We start from the raw sequence: 18013 nt of genomic DNA on the forward strand, positions 1-18013 counted from the left end.
GAATGTATAAATTTTGTCATTTTAAAATTGTTCAAGAGCTTCCTGAACTAATCTATCGATTAGTGATTTTTTATAAGCTGCACCAAAACCATTGCATTGTTCATGACCTTTCAAATTTTCCATGACATTAGGAATATCGATATCAAAATAGTTAGTCAAACTGTTTAGATATTCCCAGACTGCCGGTATAGTCAGCAACCTGTTTCCGTCGCTGTCCATATAGTCTACGCTTTTCAAATTGGATTGATCGCGGACAGTACCATTTAACATATTAGCGAAGAATTGGTCCTGAGTAGGGAACGAGAACTTTGTATCATATTGATCAGTGGTCATGCCACAGGTATTATTTTGTATTTCCTTCTGTTTCAACAACAATTTATTATTCTCGAAGTTAATCTTTAAATTGAATTCTTTTAGAACTTTAATTTCGTTCATTAGTTTCTCATTATCCTCTTGAGTAGTAGCCAATCTGTTCTGTAACTCCTTTATCTTTGCTTCTTTTCTTTCACGAAATGCCTTCTGTGCCATTCTATTCTGTTTCCTCTTCTTCTCTAATTCTTCTTCTTTAGACACTGGCTGATCGTCATTAGAGCTTAATAATAGAAGACTTCCAGTGTTGTTATTACTTGTAATAATATTATTGATATGCTCAGTCGATACATCAGTAAAATTCTTCAATTTTTCCAACTCTATCAATGTACTCGTATCAGAATGAGGTGAAGACCCAGTAACATTACCTCCTGTAGCTGAAAGAGTGTGAGCATTGAAATCCATAGTTGGTAGACGTAGTTGTTCTTGCTCTTGCAAAAATGCTAAGAGATCAGGCTGATCATTGTATTCCATCCTGCGTAATTCTATATATCTGTTACTATCTTCTGCTGTGTTATTAATTTTAGCTATCTTACTAAGAAATATTCCATTAACTTAATTTTTTTTTTTGCTTTTTCGGAAGGGCTGTCTCATTTGATATATATATATAGAAGAAACACTATTAATGCCTTTCACATACCAAGATTGATGAATCCGTTACTGGATTCTAATGGCTTGTGGTCCAATGGATTGGCTCTACTTTCATAGGAAGTTGCAGCGAATCCATTTGTTTCGTTGGATTTTTTTAATCGATTATTAATTTCCCCTCTGATTTCAATATAGAAAATTTTACAGTTCAAATCTTCGTCCTGTGACCAGTTATTCTTGATGAATAAAGTTATTGAATCAGTGTTTTGGAATTTAAGTTTTGGTAAATGAAATTCGATGTCTTCCTTATCTCTTTGTAAAGATGGATAAACTAATTGAAGATCATTCTTTGTCTTATTAACGCTATCAAAATTTAAAACCTTGTTAAAATTCTTGTAAACGTATATTTCTTTGGGAATACTGAATTCCTCATCATCAAGCTCGTTATTTGCTCTTATAATCATGGAATACAATTTGCAGGATGATAGAAATGGAATATGTATGACGATTTGACAGTCTGTATCAGATTGCAGATAACGTGTTGTGTCAGCTCTTTCATTTTGAGCCTTTATGAATACATTGGCACCCTGGCCATTGATTGGAATACCATTCAGCACCTTGATCTTGGGTGTATCTATCACTTCAAAAAGAGACTGTGTTGCATACGTTGTTGCAGGTGGGGTGTGATCATGACGATGATCGTGATGTTCGTGTTCACAGTGATGAGACATTACTGAGGCCCAGGTTTGTCAACAGAAACTTCGTCATCGAATGAGAACTGGTCAAGTGAAAACCGGAAAGAATTCTTCACTTGAAATACAGGGCTAGCGTTGTTCAAGATAAAAGAGACACAACGGAAATGTAACTTGAAGTGTATATATATCTATGTATGCCACCATGAAGAGTACAATCAGTTGATGAGGATGTGAGTTTTAATAGTGACAACGCCTCTTGTAATATCAATTTGATAGTCGTGCATGGTGATGTTCAAACAGCATTGCCAAAGTAGTTATCAGAAGAAGCCGAAGCCTCTCTTAATATATGGTATGAAGGAGAGTATGAAGTCATTTGTATTAAGAACAGTTAAGAGGGTGAAGCTACCGAGAACAATCGAATAGGATGAGTTTATTTGAATGGATGTTTGGTAAACCACCTACACTACAGGAGAGACTAAGGAAAGTATGTTATTTGCCTTCATTTAGGATAAGATAATAAGTTTCAATTACTAACCCTGTGCACACTTTTATAGAATCAAAGAGCTTTGGATAAGACCCAGAGAGAGATTGAAAGGGAGAAAAGGAAATTAGAGCAGCAGGAAAAGAGACTATTGACAGAAATTAAGAAATCGGTAAAGACGAATAAGGTGAGTGCTGCAAAGATACAGTCTAAGGATTTGATTAGAACAAGAAAGAATGTCACAAAATTCAATAATTTACAAACAAAACTGAATACAATTTCATTACGTATTCAAACTATAAAGACTAATGAACAAATGAATAAATCAGTCATTGAAGCAAATAATGTGTTGAGATTTATGAATAAATCAATTAACTTACCTCAATTACAAAAGATTACTATGGATTTTGAAAGACAAAATGATTTGATGAATCAAAAGCAAGAATTTATCAATGAATCTATCGATGATGTGATGGAAGATGAAGACGAGTTAGAGAATGAAGATGAGGAAGCTGATGAAATTATAAATAAAATTTTGGACGAAATTGATATTGATTTATCCTCAAAATTAAACACTACTCCAAACCATGAATTAGGCTTGGGTAATGAAATGAAAGAGTCGAAAAATTCTGAACAATTGATTGCAGAATCAAATGATGACGATGACCAGTTGCAAGCAAGATTAAACAGTTTGAAGAAACAGTAAGTATGGGATTTCTATGTCTCCATGTGTATAAATTTATATACCATATATCTTAACTTTATCAAATAATCTTTTCTCTCAATAAATATTCATAAATAATCAATGTACATTCTTCAACAGTTTTCAAATCTGTTCTCAAATGTAATTCAGGTGCTTCAGGTGCTTCATAAGGCGCAGAGATACCTGTAAACTCTTTTATGGCACCTTCTCTTGCCTTCTTATACAACCCTTTTGGATCTCTCTGTTCTGCCACTTCAATTGGCACATCAACGAAGACCTCAATAAATTTCAATCCATCTTTGGCATGTAATTCTCTAGCCCTGCTTCTATCTTCAATGTATGGTGAAATGAATGATGTGATTGAAATCATACAAGAATCGGCAAAAAGTTTAGAGACTTCACTGACTCTTCTAATATTTTCATTACGATCTTCAGCACTGAACCCTAAATCTTTATTCAATCCGAACCTTATATTATCACCATCCAATCTGTAGGCACCAATTCCCTTTTCTAAAAGTAATTGTTCCAATGCACAAGCGATTGTACTCTTACCTGAGGCACTTAGCCCAGTTAGCCAGATTGTACAGCCTTCTTGTTTTCTTAGATTTTTACGTTCATCGTAAGTTAAATTTGGATGCCATGTAATATTAGTGGCCATTTTGATCGTCGAGCTTTTTAGGAATCAAATGCAGAGACCATCTTTTAATATATGAACAGTCACTTATATAGATTCCAATTATGCACCAGTTTCACAGTACTTACATTATTATGTGTGGCTTTCTCATTATAATTTTTTTGCCGTGTTTAACTTACGGTAAATATATCAATTTTTCACGTGAGATTGTAAGGTTTCAGAAAAATTTATAGAATTGGGATTGTATCTAATATATAAGAGTTGACATTATTTAAGTTTGCTGTTGTCACTTTATCAAACGCTTGAAACAATGTCACTTGCATGCCTCAAGATTTCGACCATTTTCTGACATTCTTTTCTTCTTTGAATGGTAATATCATTCTCTCTAGTTAATTCTTCGATGTCCTTTGTATTGTATAACTTTTCTAACAATCTCTTTTGGATATCATTTCTACTTCTAATGATTAACTTCAGCATCAACGCCTTAGGTATAATATCAGCAATGGTTCTCTTAACGATGGTGAAGTAACTATTGATTAAGAGTTTGATTACCTCAGTTTCCATAGTTTCTCTTTCAGTCATTTGTCCCGTAGCCTTTAAGATAGTTGGTGGTGATTCTAAAGCGGCCAATTTCTTCTTATTTTTACTTGTAAAGAATCCACCAAAGAAACCCGATTTTTCTTCCATGGAAGCTGTAGCAGAAACAGGTTGTGGTTGTTTACTTGGTAACGGTTTACCTGTCTTTGGGTCAAGCATCACTTGTGGTTGTGGATGTAATTTTTCTTGAACCATTGCCATTGCTTGAGAACCTTTCAGTAAATCAGGGTGTGCAGTATTAATATAAGTTTGTTCGGAATCGATTATATCTGTAACGAATTGATTTGTTGGAATGATTGATTCTTTTAAGAATTCGATAAATTCATTTGAAATTGCTTCTCTTAATGCTGGATACCTTGAATATTTTGGTTGAGTAATGATTTGTTTTAACATACGTACTAATTCATCAAAGATTAAATTGACTAAACGTAATGAAGGTTCTTCAAATCTTTTAATTTGTTGTTTAACTAATACTTCAAAAGCTTCTGTGCCAACAAATAATGATGGGGCAGCACCTGAACTATTATACATAATTGTTCTAATATCAGAATCTTTAATTTGATCGAATGGATCTAATGAATCGATACCATTCTTGAAGACTTCGTGGAAGACAAATGAAACTCTTGCACCACCAGAAAGTTCTTGACTTGATAATTCTTTAGCCTCACCATCGAGAATACCACCGTATTCATTAGAGAAATCAGTAATCATACTTAATACAATTGAATTTGAAGAATCCATTGTTTCTGGGCCTAAATTATACAATTCTTGTTGATATTTTTTCAAAGTTGCTTCAATTTTGGCTTTAATATCTGGTAAAGTCTGTCTGATATGGTGTAAAAGAATTGAATTTAATTTTTTGGCTAAATATGGTGTACCGCAATAATGTGCTTTTGAACTGTAAGATGGATGTTCTTCAAAGAATTTTTTTTCATCTCTTAAAGCATCTCTAATGGTTTTATTTTTTTCAATATCTTTTTGACCTCTATTAATCACTGGGATGTAACCATATCTTAATGGAATTACTCTACCTGCTAAGATATCAATGACATCTGTACCTTGATCCATAAGATCGACTTTAGTTAAGACACCAATGGTTCTTGTACCTTCAGGATCCACTTCTCTTGCTAATTTTAGACCATCACTGTTTGCCAAGTCAGTATTTGCTGCATTGACAGACAGAATAATTGCATTTGGCTTTGAGATATATTTTAAAAGCATATCTTTAATTTGTTTTTCAATATCAGGAGGTTGATCACCTACGGGAACTTTTGTTAAACCTGGTAAATCGACTAAAGTTAACGTTAAGACGTAAGGAGAATAGATTCTTAGATTAATTGGAACCGGGGAGATACCAGCATTAACACCTGTGACTTTTTCAGTTTCTTTAACAATTTCTTGTCTAATTTCATTAAAATTATAAATTTTCTTACCTGGTAAATGTAAAAATTCCCCCCATTCTTCAGCGTTATCTTCACTTTGTGATTTACCATCTTCCTTTTTCTTATCATCGATATTTAAATCCAATAATTCATCTGTAAGATTTGACTTGTTACTATCGTCCTTTTTTCTCCTTCTGTTGATTAATTGTAATACCAAAGGTCTTCTAGTGACAATACCAGTACCTCTTGGTAAGAAGTCTCTTCCGACGATATTTTCTAAGACAGAAGACTTACCAGAAGATTGTGAACCCACGACTGTTATTTGTGGCAAATCAATAGGCGATTGCGAGCCTCCTCCCAAAGGTGCCAAAGCGTCTTGCAATTTATTGATGGTAGCAATCAAATGTTCATCCATTTCGTAAGGCTCTTATGTTGTTTCACTTGTTCTATATGTATCACAAGATGACTTTTCCAAACTGTTAAATCTCTTGTGTTTTCCAGTTTCTCCTTTTATAAATGTCTCTCCGGTTGAGAAAGTGAAAATTGTCCGTCGGGGCGCCCAAGCCAAAGAAAAATGTGAAAGAGCCATTACCCGGTTGTCATTGCATACACGTGACAAACACCCACCCATCGGCGGCAATGTGCCAATGGCCAGCTCGACGACGGCGGCAGCGGCGTTTGTTGCGACTTGCCCCGGTGGCGTTGGGTTGGGGGGATGCGTCTCTCATTTTTCTTTGGCTTGGGCGGCAAGTCAACAGAGAGCTGCCAGGCGAGCGCCATGCCCCTCCAGCACTCTTCATGGCCTCTTCGTGATGACCCTGACAGACCCTCTTGTGCGGTCTCAGCGCCAACGCGCAAACAAAACCAGCAACGATCAAACCGCCGCCAAATGTATACATTTCCGCCCAGAGAATAGGATAAATAAGAGTATGAAGCAATACCTCTTCTTCTTTTGCAAATATTCCACTCATTTATATAATCAAAATCTCTCTCTATTCAATTAATTAATCCGATACTCTCACAGCCCAAAAGATTCAATTTCGAAACGCGCGCGTCTCCAAAATTGAAGAAACCAGCAAAAAAAAAAACTAAGATTTAAAAAACGTATTATAAAGAAGAGGGAGAGAGCTTTGTAAACTTATATTACTTTAGTAGAACCAAACAAGACTCGGCGCTCCCCCATGAATTATCAGAAGGTCTACGGTATCACAGGTCCAGTTTCTACAGCTGGTCCAACTGCAGCAGAGAATAAATTGAATGATGGACTCATTCAGGAATTGAAAAGAAATAACTCTTTTGAAACTGAAAAGGAAACAGCAAATAGAGTGGAAGTGTTAAAACTCCTACAAGAACTCGCTCAACGTTTTGTGTTTAATGTTTCCAAAAAGAAAAATATGTCTGATGGTATGGCAAAGGATGCAGGTGGGAAAATCTTCACTTTTGGTTCTTATAGATTAGGTGTTCATGGTCCTGGTAGTGATATTGATACTTTGGTCGTAGTACCAAAACATGTCTCAAGAGAAGATTTCTTTACTGAATTCGACTCACTTTTAAGAGAAAGAAGTGAACTAGATGAAATTGCCCCCGTTCCAGACGCTTTTGTTCCAGTCATTAAAATTAAATTACGTGGTATTTCCATCGATTTACTTTGTGCTAAATTAGATATTGCTCAAGTTCCTGAAAGCTTAGTCTTAAGTGATAATAACTTACTTAGAAATGTCGATGAAAAAGATTTAAGAGCTCTTAATGGTACAAGAGTTACGGATGAAATTTTAGAACTAGTACCAAAACCTATTGTATTTAGAATAGCTTTAAGAGCTATCAAATTATGGGCACAAAATAGAGCAGTTTATGCTAACGTTTTCGGGTTCCCCGGTGGTGTTGCATGGGCAATGTTAGTGGCAAGAATTTGTCAGTTATATCCAAACGCTTGTAGCGCAGTCATATTAAATAGATTTTTCAAAATATTATCAGAATGGAAATGGCCGCAACCTGTAGTATTAAAACCTATAGAAGATGGTCCTTTACAAGTTAGAGTATGGAATCCAAAAATTTATGCACAGGATAGATCTCATAGAATGCCCGTAATTACACCTGCATATCCTTCAATGTGTGCAACTCATAATATTACAGATTCCACTAAAAAAGTCATATTAGAAGAATTTTCAAGAGGTATTCAAATCACAAATGATATCTTCTCAAGTAAAAAATCGTGGTCTGATTTATTCAATAAACATGAATTTTTTTACAAGTATAAATTTTATTTAACAATTACTGCATCAACAAGGGCAAGTGATGAAGAACATTTAAAATGGAGTGGGTTAGTGGAAAGTAAAGTGAGATTATTAGTACTGAAATTAGAAGCACTATCCGGTATTAAAATTGCTCATCCTTTCATAAAACCTTTTGAAACAATTTATTGTTATTCAAATGAAGATGAATGCAAATCAATCCTACAAAATTATGGATCCCATAAGACAGAAGGTTCTTTGAAAAAATTGACAAGAGTGACAGATGAAAATAAAGATAACGAAGATATTAAAGATAAATCAAAATTATATTTAACAACAATGTACATTGGTCTTGACGTTAATGTGGAAGACAAGAAAGAAAAAGTCGATATTCATGTTCCATGTACGGAATTTTTCAATTTATGTCGTAATTTCAATGAGGATTATCAAAATTCTGACTCATATTCATTAGTTATAAGGTACGTTAAATTATACGATTTACCGGATGATGTATATGGTGAAAATGAAACTAGACCCGTTAAGAAGAAAAGTAAAAGAAAGAAGAACGAACCAAGTGCAGATCTTGCGAAGAGACCAAAAGCAGGTACCACGGATACACCAATGACTAATACTGCCACAACCACAGCTGCATAATTGTCGTCGTACCACAAAATGACCTTATATTAATAATTTTATACTTGTATAAATTACGTATAGTCAAGAACAAAAATCATAGAACAAAGTAATGACTAATTAAATTTGATAATTTGGATTGATCGCACTAAATTTGATATTTTCTTCCGCAATAAAATTATAATGATTTGAGCTCTTAACCCTGTGGGACCAGAACTAAACGTAAAAGTAAAGAAAACATGGCAGCTTTAACGTGGTAAAGAAAAATCAAGAAAAGGATAAAACATATACATCAGTAGAAGTATAAAATTTTTAAACCATAATAAGCCTTTCAATAAGTTACTCTTTTTTTTTTTGGAAGTAATAAGAATAGTGCAGAGAAAAAGGCCAACCTCCTCCCAGCAATTTTGAATTCAAGCTTAGTTTCCTCTTCCTATCAGCATATCTAGATGTAGCTTCCGACTGTTGGTTATAAACACGACTGATCCTTCGCTTTCTATAAATAGCACTGTCTTTTGCAGCCTTTCCTTTTCTTATCCTTTAAAGGCTGGAACAGACATCATCGAGTGGCTCGAGCTTCGTCCATCGTAATTGCAGGAATTGTTAAAATACACAATTTATTGCTGCTGCCTACTGAAAAGTATAAAAGGGGTAGTCTTCTCAGAAAAGAAAGTTCTTGCCTTAAAGTGAGAGTGTACATTCTGTTGTAGTTGTCATAAATGATTTTCGCTTAAAAGTAAAGGCAGACATTGAATTTACTACATTCTGTATATAAAGAACGTTAAAAGGCAGTGATAAGTACCAACCAACATAATAATATTCTTATTTAATACAGGTCACAAGAAAGCACATTATGTCCCTCAATAAACTAAAAGTTGGAGGTTATGGCAAACAAGGCTCTACAAGCACCCCCTCGAACGTGCAAATTGAAAACATATCAGAGGATACAGACGATATTGATGAGAATGACGAAACTGGACAGAGTATTTTACTCAATATAATTTCTCAATTAAGACCTGGATCCGATTTATCACATATAACGTTACCAACTTTTATACTGGAGAAGAAGTCCATGCTTGAAAGAATAACAAATTTACTCCAATTTCCCTCCCTCTTACTTGATGCACACGCAGAAAAGGATACCCTAGAAAGATTTTTGAAGATTATTAAGTGGTATCTTTCTGGTTGGCATATTGCTCCAAAAGCTGTCAAAAAACCATTGAATCCTATATTAGGGGAATACTTCACAGCATATTGGAATTTGCCCAACAAACAGCAAGCTTACTACATTGCTGAGCAGACAAGTCATCATCCACCAAAATCTGCATATTTTTATATGATTCCAGAATCTAATATCAGGGCTGATGGTGTAGTAATTCCAAAATCGAGATTTTTAGGAAATTCATCTGCAGCAATGATGGAAGGTTTATCAATTCTACAATTTTTGGATATAATTGATGAAGATACCAAGGAAGTTGAAAAATATTCTTTTACACAACCTAATATGTATGCAAGAGGTATTCTATTTGGTAAAATGAAATTCGAATTGGGCGATCATGCCATAGTAAAAGGTCCAAAATATCTCGCTGACATTGAATTTAAAACCAAAGGATTTATCTCAGGTACGTACGATGCAATTCATGGGATTATCAAGGATTATACTGGTAAAAAGTATTATGAAATAACAGGAAAATGGAACGATATTATGTACGTTAAAAATTTGCAGAAAGCTGAGGCCCCCAAAACTGTATTATTTAACTCGCATGAACACCGTCCACTGAAGCCAATTGTTCGACCATTAGAAGAGCAGGGAGGGTATGAATCAAGAAGACTTTGGAAAAAAGTTTGTGACGCTTTAGCTGCTCGTGATCATAAGGTGGCTACCGAAGAAAAATCATTGATTGAGAACGAACAAAGAGCCTTAGCTAAAAGACGATTGGAAGATGGCGTCGAATTTCATCCAAAACTGTTTAGAAAACTTCCGTCTGGTAGTTCTCTAGATTACATGATATACAAAGGCATACCAAGTGGCAACGACCATGAAGCACAAATAAGAAGTATTTTAGAAACTGTTCCGATCTTACCGGGGCAGAGATTAACTGAAAAATTTGCCATACCAGCGTACAAGAAACATGACATACAGTCATCCCACAAATAAAGATAAATAATCACCAATTCTCGAATAAATTCGCTGTGACGGGACACATATAACATATATTCACAATAATTAGTAACTAGTAATATTACATTTTTTCAAAAAAACTTTTTTCATACCATAATGCTTCACTGAAGTTGTTAGCATTAGATTATTAGAAAATGAAGGTGGAATCGTAGGATGATTATTTAAGAAATCAATCAACCCTATTTTTTTCCTCGAAGGAGTTAAGTTCATTCTTCCATCTATTAACGAATGAAGTAGATTGCAGAGATTCTTCTGGAATAGAGTGTAGAATTTTCAATATGCAAAGGAATGGCGGCCATTCCTTGACTTCTAACTTATCTATGAATTGAGCAACTTTTTCTGAAAAGGAATGCATTTCAATGCCAAAATTTGATTGTATAAGCGATGTAGTACCAGGAAAAGTCTCTGAATATTTTCCTTCAATGTATTTATAATTTTCAAAAGTAAATTTTTGCTCAATTACATCATTGCTGACCATATAACCCAATGCACTCCAGGCTGAACAGTCGTTAGTATTTGCAAAACAAAACTTCTCAGTAGCCTTGAGGAAAATTTCTTTTGAAGACGGGGGAAACAAATAGAAAAACCATCTTGCTGTATTCCAGCAGTAATAATTAGATCTGTGCTCGCTTGCAGAATAGATATGCGTCTTAATAATAATGTCCCTATCAGTTCTTTGGCTCAACAGTGGTATCTTCTGTGATAGGACGTACAATTTTCTGTAAAAGTACCATAAAGAAGATGATTTATTTAGTTTATTATTTGAAGAGCTCAACAACCTTTCTACTACCCTGAGTTCATTCTCAAAAAAGGTTATTATTTGTGAAGAGGAACTTGTTTTTTCTAATTTCAACAGTAATTTCAAAAAAATCTCTTCATGAAGGTTTAGATTTGTCTTATTTTCAGTAGTGGTCAGTAATAATCCTATTGTGAATACGTAAACTTCGTACTGCTTATCAAAATCTGTCACAATGTTAGTACGGTAAATTTGAATTACACTAAAAAACGGCATATTCTTTAGTCTATACATACTGTCTATAAGACTCAGATACCCTGGATTCAGAAAGTTGTGTGCTTCCATGAAAATGGAAACGTATGTGGATTTAAAACAGATTGCTTCAACTCTAGTTTCGTCATTACTTTTGTCGATATAATAATGGTTTTTGGACGTTATCTCCTCATCAGGAGCAATGGTCAGCTTGAATTGATTAACAGAATGTTCAGACGTAAGTATTTCAAAAAGTTCTTTACAAAACTTTCCCTTGGTACTTATCATTTCACTGTCAGTCTGCTTGTACAAGTTTGCTCGATGTCCTGTTTGGTTACCACTTTTTCGATATTAAACTTCTCCGGAGATCAAACAAAAAATGTTTGCACAGAGCAATATTGACACATATGAAAACATATATATTTACGTTGTATAGTATACATATACTACTGACTATCAAATCTATATGTGAATAAAAGTTATGAAAATTAGCGCTAAATAGATGTCTTGTGCAAAATGTGCCGTTGCTTAGAAGTCAATCGACGCACAATAATTCTTCCATCTGACTAAGAGTGAGTCCTTCTTTTGGCACGTGAACTGACAGTGAATGGAACTCTTCATCCGTTATCTCTATCTCTTGATCAGAGAAGGAATCATCTTGCTCATCCTCGTTGTCCTTACTGTAGTATTTGAACAAATTCATACTATTAGAGGAGTTTGGATTATAAGAAATTCCTAGAACAGCCAAGGTGCAGAATGAAATAACCAGAACAGTCGAGAGCATTTTATGTGAATTCATTTGTGAAGACCCAGAAGAAACTTCAGCATCTTCTATTGTTGGACTAGCCCTTGCATTCTTCCCGACTGCAGCGGTGACCCGTGGAACCGTAGAATTACTGGTCGTCCGATTCGATCCTACTATTGCTGAAGTGGGAGGGCTTGTTTGAATAGTCAAGGGTAATACAGTTGACGTGGGTACGGTTTGATCTTCTGTTTCTTTGGATGTAGGGATAGCTGTCACAACATATGGGATTGATGTATCATCTGAGCCGTTGAGGGCCCCCATTCTTATTATTGACATCATTGGAAATTTGGGTAGTGGAAGTTGCATATTACCCACTACTTTAGTAGTAACAGTCACAGTCACAGTCACAGTGACTATTCCCACGGGTCTCCATTTCTTCTTTATCTTGGTGGTAGTAGCCGTTACCGTTGCCGTTTGTGTTTGTGTTGATGGTTTTGTCACCGTAACTGTCACAAGCTTTTTTTTAGGTTTATATTTCGTTGTTGTGTCAGTCGTTGTATGTTCAATTGACTGCGTTTTAGTCACCGTATGGCCCATTTTCAAAGTTAATGTGGTCTGTTCAAGCTCTGTCTCAGTTTCTGTCACATAACCATGTTTATATTTAATTCTTGTCGTTGCGGTATAGTCAGTTTCGGTAACTGTTTTGTAGATTGGTCTATATTTGATTCTCCTTTTGGTAATTGTGTCATAATCTGTCTTAGTTACTATATTATAATCTGTGGTGGTCGTAATGTCTTCATACTTAGTAACGTGATGGAAATACCTCTCAGTCTCAGTCTCAGTTTCAGTTTCGGTTGCAGTTGCAGTCTCAGTCTCATATGCAGTTGCAGTCTTCCTCTTGATCTCTGTTTCCGTTTCTGTCTCGATTTCTGTCTCAGTCTCAGTCTCGGTCGCAGTCTTAGTTTTAGTTGCAGTAGATATCTGAGTCTTAGTTTGATTATGAATCTGAGTATGGATTTGAGTTTCTACTTCAGTGTCAGTTATTGTTTCAACATCCCAAATTGTTGTGGTTTTCTTCTTTCCAGAACATTTGTCAATTACTTGTACACTTTCTACCACAATTGGCTTCCATTTTGTAGTAGTTCTTTCCTTTGGAATATAAGTAGTGATATATTCAGTTGTGGTATAATACAATGCTTGATCAGGAACATAATCTCGAGCTTGTAGGACATTAAATGATTGTGTTTCATCCTTGGTTTCTGGCTGAAATGAGTTTAGTATATGGTCAATCAACGAACTTCTCTCAAAAGAAAGCAAATTACGGTATAAAACATCATTCTTATCTTTGCGGTAGGTTAGGTTTTCAGTCTTAGAAGGTTCTTCGATACTAAATAAAGGTCTCGAGTCAGAAACAAATTCTTTGGAGACTGAGTTTAAAATATCGAATTCTTCCACAGAGTTACAATGCTCTTTAAAACATGTAGCAACTAAAACCTCCACTGCACATTGAGCACAATAGCAGTTATTTTCATCTTGCAATGTTTGGTTATTAACAATGACACACAAAGAGCAAGAAAATGGCTCCTCTTCAAAATTTCTCTCAATGCATTCTTTTAGACCAGAATCCTGAATTCAACTTCAAAGTGGATATATGTTAGTAAACAACATTGTTTTTTACAGTCTATTCACAGAACGAAGTGTTCGTACCATACATACACAACTGCTTAAAAATTTTGGTAATTCTTTCGAATCAAGAGTGGGACACAACTCGTAGTTTTCGACCCCACTACTGTGAACAAAGCTACAGAACAAACCAAGGGATAAAATAAATGAAGTCAACATCCTTTCTGTATTGTTTCTTGCTTTTAATGTAGGTAAATCAAAGCATGGTGTCACAAACTTTATAATGAATATTCAATATTTTTTATTTGTTTTGAGTCCTGCCGTCTGACGCAAAGTGTCAAAAGTCATTGTATCTACAAAGAGGTGACTTTTGAGATACTTGAGGTCGTTCGGATATATATTTACAGAGGTGTAGCTGATCAGTATTTAACAAGTCATAACTTTTTTCAATTATCAAAATTTCTGGCCCTTTCTATAGCCTCATGACTTTCTTGTTCCTCTAGCATTTTAACTTCCTTCAAAATTTCATTGAACTTACGTTTTTGTAGTTTCACTGGTGTATCCTCGACAATATGGACATTTGGCGAAGTAAATGATTCTTTACTCAAATGAATTGCATTTGGCTCGTTTTCATTAAACCTTAATGCTTTACCACTTAATATCTCTTTCATGTAATAGTCTTTGAAGGACAATGGTGTTGACAGTATGGTACATTGATAATCTGAAATTGCATATCCTGTGAGAGATTGTAATCTTTTGCTGAATTTGAATTTAGAGGTTACATCAACGAATGGAGCTTTCAATTTCCCATTCCTGATGGCCTTCACCGCTGCAGATGGGAAAGCATGATTATAAGCCTCAATAATATGATGGTCGAGGTCTTTCTCTGTCTTTACTTTCGACTTTGATAACCAATTATGGAATGGAACTTCTTTCAGTGAGATTGTCTTCACTTGCCTTTTACCTACAAAATTTTCTGGAACCAAGTCAATTCTCGTAGAGGACGATCCCATATCTTTACTCACATCAGTGCCAGACTCAATATCCTTGATTAATGCCTCTGTCTTCCTTACATTCTGATTATGTACCGCTTTTTGCTTCTTTCTATCTTTAAACCATGCAAAAAAGTTGTAATTGGGCTGAGTACTCACAATACTTCTCCTGATGACATAGGAAGCACCCTGATGTCTTACAAGATTCATTATTATATCTGGCTAATCTTTTTACTGTCTACAAAATTTGCTTTATTATCGAGCCCAATTTGTTTAACTTTTACCTGATTTTGGTATCGGAATAATATTTGATAAGCCATAAAAGAAGAAGCAACATTTTCCCAAAAAACAGCTAAAGACAAGAGCTGGATAACATAAGAAGACTCAGTTGGGTTTCGCAAGAATATAAACAGATTTCACAGATCATGGGAGTGGTCTTCAGTTGCTGGAGGGACAGGAGTTCAGACGAAGATGAAGCGTTATTGAGGCATCAGCATGGATACGGTTCAGGATACAATGACAATGATAACGAAGAGTACAGCTCGCTGCAACAAGAAGAGAGAGAAAGAGAGAGAAAGGCTCGTATTAGGGACGACCAGCTACGGAAAATTGTAGCAAATACAAATGACAAGCTCATCGACATTTCAATGATCGATAATAGTGGGATAGTCGTTCAAAGTGGTGATTTGGATATACCCAAGGATACGGAGGATATCAGCGATGGGAATGAGGACAAATCGACTACTGAAGCAGCACCCACCACAATAACACAACAGACAGCAAATAGCGATTTCATTGCACTGGATACAAAGACGGAACTCTCGGATGAAATGAAACAGTATCTAAGGATATTCCATAAAGAAATATGCGAAGAGCTCGAAGAACAACTCCGCATAACACCTCCAGGCGACCTGACAATGGCATTCTAGCCCTGCTGATAAGAGCAGTTCACCATCACCGGCGCATCTTATTAACTATCATATGATTATCGCTCTAGACGAAAAATGCTAGTAACGAAGAAGCGAGATATCAAAGAAACTCAAGAGAAAAAGTATAATAAACACTAGTCTATATAACAAACTGTAATATACATTTGATAATAAAGGGATAGGAAATATGCCTCCAAGAAAGAGAAAGACCGTTGATGAACAACAAGTAGTCGTTGAGGAATCCCCCAAGTACGTGGCAGGGAAAGTTCCTAGAACTCAAGGTAGACAGCCGGAAGTCGATTATTCACAACCATTAGATCCTAGGTCTGAGCTGTTTGTAGATCATTGGAGTGTTCCTAAATTCAATAGATTTGTTACTTTCACGTTGGATCAGCTCTCAGAGACGTATAAAGGTGTGTTCAAAGATTTTATCAAATTGCCAAGTAGAAAATTCCATCCACAGTATTATTACAAAATCCAGCAACCTATTTCGATCAATGAAATTAAATCCAGAGATTATGAATATCAAGACGGTCCACACAATTTCCTTTTAGATGTCGAGCTGCTAGCCAAAAATTGTCTCTCTTACAACGAATCTGATAGTTTAATTGTGAAAAATGCTTTCCAAATGATAAATTTTGTCAAGTATGAGACATTAAAGGCAAAAAATGTGAAAAGAAACTATATGATGCATGACGAGATTAAGACGAGATTAATTAGATATCTGGAGAGAGTTATTAATGCTACGGAAAAGATTGTAAATGATGAACTTGGCCGTCCAAAGAGAGAAGGTCTAGATGATGAAATTAAACTAAGTGATCCCTTCATGGAATTTGTGGATAAAGATGAACTGCCAGAGTACTATGAAGTTATTCATAGGCCCTCTGCTATCTCTGAAGTTAAAAAGAACTTAGATTTAAGTTACTATCCCAAGATTTATGATTTCATCATCGATATGCATTTAGTTTTCCAAAATGCTCTAATCTTTAATGATTCAACGTCGTTAATCTATGAAAGTGCCTTGAATCTATTAGAATATTTTGACCATTTGATTTTAGATGAATTTTTCCCTGAACTAAAAGATTTAAGCGAACGTGGTGAATTGAAATTAGAAGTTGATCAATTCGAATACGAAAAATATCTGGGATCTTCAACACAGCCAAATCAAATTGTACTTCCTGATGACGATGAGGATGATGATGCATATAATAATATTGAGGGTCTCGGTAATGGATATACACGTTCATTGCTGACAGAGGATTACCTCTTGGGACCAACAACCAACAATGAGCCACAACTAAAGAAGTCAAGAATATATTCCATTGGAGCTGATGAGGAAAGACCAGAGATTTTGAAATATAACATTGTCAAATCAATAAATAAAGAACCAATATCCGAGCAATTTACAATGAAATTCAAACCATTTAACATGATAGATGAAGTAACATTGTTTGCTTCTAAAAGTCTATATAATCAAGCAATAAATCCAATGCCAGGTTCAAGACCTGCCTGTACACAAAATTGGTTAGAATTTACTTTCAAAGCCAATGAACTAAATCAAAATGAAAATATTTTTTCGTTCTCATTAGAACCAGTACAAACGTTTCTAACGTTGGTAGCAAACGTGAAAGATCCAAAATTAAAGTCATCGTTAACTTTGAACAGAGAAAGTGTTAAACCAAGAGATGATGTCAAACCAAAAGTGATAAAACCTGAAAATGAAGATGCAAAACCAGATTTGGAGGAAGTCGACAATGATCCAATTACCAAATTTGATATTAGATTGAATGAAGGCCTCAATTATCTAGAATACAAATGCGAAATGGAAAATGCTGAAGAGAGCGAATTATTGAGGTTCTGGATTAATGTACTACCATGATAGAATGCCATCATATTTGTATATACAATTTTGTAAAATTAAGGTTATTTTTTTGTCTGCAGCTATCAGTTGTTGTGCTAATCGAAAAAGCAAGTCCACATCCTATGCTGGAGAATCAAAATAGGTATAAATGATCAAGAAAGATCACAATTTACTCTTACAAGTAGTCTTATGTGATGGGTATCTGCATTCTTAATCACAGTAAAGTATTCTAGATTAATTAATGTTTGCTGCTAATTGTAAAGGCATTTTAAACATTCACTACCTCCTGACATTGCTACATAAGCTGCAGTAGGACAGTAAAAGTCCACATCCTCAGCCTGCACCAGATATCATTAGCACCAATATGGCAAACGCACCAC

The 18013-nt window shown here is 35.1% G+C and overlaps 12 protein-coding genes across 12 annotated transcripts; 5 read left to right on the top strand and 7 right to left on the bottom strand.

Moving 5' to 3' along the window:
- Positions 1 to 21: 21 nt before the first annotated feature.
- KAFR0D03420 (bZIP transcription factor) lies at positions 22 to 843 on the bottom strand (the record flags this gene model as incomplete). Its single annotated transcript, XM_003957076.1, has 1 exon — positions 22 to 843. One exon carries the CDS (start codon positions 841 to 843, stop codon positions 22 to 24), a length of 822 nt encoding a protein of 273 aa, XP_003957125.1.
- Positions 844 to 1001: 158 nt separating this feature from the next.
- KAFR0D03430 (PITH domain-containing protein) lies at positions 1002 to 1688 on the bottom strand (the record flags this gene model as incomplete). Its single annotated transcript, XM_003957077.1, has 1 exon — positions 1002 to 1688. The coding sequence occupies one exon, from the start codon at positions 1686 to 1688 to the stop codon at positions 1002 to 1004; it is 687 nt and encodes a 228-aa protein (XP_003957126.1).
- A 388-nt stretch (positions 1689 to 2076) lies between these two features.
- DID4 (ESCRT-III subunit protein DID4) lies at positions 2077 to 2839 on the top strand (the record flags this gene model as incomplete). The annotated part of the gene is made up of 2 exons (XM_003957078.1): positions 2077 to 2136; positions 2207 to 2839. 2 exons carry the CDS (start codon positions 2077 to 2079, stop codon positions 2837 to 2839), a joined length of 693 nt encoding a protein of 230 aa, XP_003957127.1.
- Positions 2840 to 2897: 58 nt separating this feature from the next.
- On the bottom strand, positions 2898 to 3494 carry MET14 (adenylyl-sulfate kinase; the record flags this gene model as incomplete). Its single annotated transcript, XM_003957079.1, has 1 exon — positions 2898 to 3494. One exon carries the CDS (start codon positions 3492 to 3494, stop codon positions 2898 to 2900), a length of 597 nt encoding a protein of 198 aa, XP_003957128.1.
- A 270-nt stretch (positions 3495 to 3764) lies between these two features.
- VPS1 (dynamin-like GTPase VPS1) lies at positions 3765 to 5864 on the bottom strand (the record flags this gene model as incomplete). Its single annotated transcript, XM_003957080.1, has 1 exon — positions 3765 to 5864. The coding sequence occupies one exon, from the start codon at positions 5862 to 5864 to the stop codon at positions 3765 to 3767; it is 2100 nt and encodes a 699-aa protein (XP_003957129.1).
- A 766-nt stretch (positions 5865 to 6630) lies between these two features.
- Positions 6631 to 8334, top strand: PAP1 (polynucleotide adenylyltransferase PAP1; the record flags this gene model as incomplete). The annotated part of the gene is made up of 1 exon (XM_003957081.1): positions 6631 to 8334. The coding sequence occupies one exon, from the start codon at positions 6631 to 6633 to the stop codon at positions 8332 to 8334; it is 1704 nt and encodes a 567-aa protein (XP_003957130.1).
- Positions 8335 to 9166: 832 nt separating this feature from the next.
- OSH6 (oxysterol-binding protein OSH6) lies at positions 9167 to 10471 on the top strand (the record flags this gene model as incomplete). The annotated part of the gene is made up of 1 exon (XM_003957082.1): positions 9167 to 10471. The coding sequence occupies one exon, from the start codon at positions 9167 to 9169 to the stop codon at positions 10469 to 10471; it is 1305 nt and encodes a 434-aa protein (XP_003957131.1).
- A 193-nt stretch (positions 10472 to 10664) lies between these two features.
- Positions 10665 to 11771, bottom strand: ECM9 (Ecm9p; the record flags this gene model as incomplete). Its single annotated transcript, XM_003957083.1, has 1 exon — positions 10665 to 11771. One exon carries the CDS (start codon positions 11769 to 11771, stop codon positions 10665 to 10667), a length of 1107 nt encoding a protein of 368 aa, XP_003957132.1.
- Positions 11772 to 12018: 247 nt separating this feature from the next.
- KAFR0D03500 (uncharacterized protein) lies at positions 12019 to 14070 on the bottom strand (the record flags this gene model as incomplete). Its single annotated transcript, XM_003957084.1, has 2 exons — positions 12019 to 13854; positions 13945 to 14070. 2 exons carry the CDS (start codon positions 14068 to 14070, stop codon positions 12019 to 12021), a joined length of 1962 nt encoding a protein of 653 aa, XP_003957133.1.
- Positions 14071 to 14297: 227 nt separating this feature from the next.
- MRPL13 (mitochondrial 54S ribosomal protein mL50 MRPL13) lies at positions 14298 to 15053 on the bottom strand (the record flags this gene model as incomplete). The annotated part of the gene is made up of 1 exon (XM_003957085.1): positions 14298 to 15053. The coding sequence occupies one exon, from the start codon at positions 15051 to 15053 to the stop codon at positions 14298 to 14300; it is 756 nt and encodes a 251-aa protein (XP_003957134.1).
- Positions 15054 to 15268: 215 nt separating this feature from the next.
- On the top strand, positions 15269 to 15772 carry MEH1 (Meh1p; the record flags this gene model as incomplete). The annotated part of the gene is made up of 1 exon (XM_003957086.1): positions 15269 to 15772. One exon carries the CDS (start codon positions 15269 to 15271, stop codon positions 15770 to 15772), a length of 504 nt encoding a protein of 167 aa, XP_003957135.1.
- Positions 15773 to 15959: 187 nt separating this feature from the next.
- RSC4 (Rsc4p) lies at positions 15960 to 17651 on the top strand (the record flags this gene model as incomplete). Its single annotated transcript, XM_003957087.1, has 1 exon — positions 15960 to 17651. The coding sequence occupies one exon, from the start codon at positions 15960 to 15962 to the stop codon at positions 17649 to 17651; it is 1692 nt and encodes a 563-aa protein (XP_003957136.1).
- Positions 17652 to 18013: the final 362 nt, after the last annotated feature.

The sequence above is a fragment of the Kazachstania africana genome, chromosome 4 (genome assembly GCF_000304475.1).
Source record: "Kazachstania africana CBS 2517 chromosome 4, complete genome".
Classification (NCBI taxonomy): domain Eukaryota; kingdom Fungi; phylum Ascomycota; class Saccharomycetes; order Saccharomycetales; family Saccharomycetaceae; genus Kazachstania; species Kazachstania africana.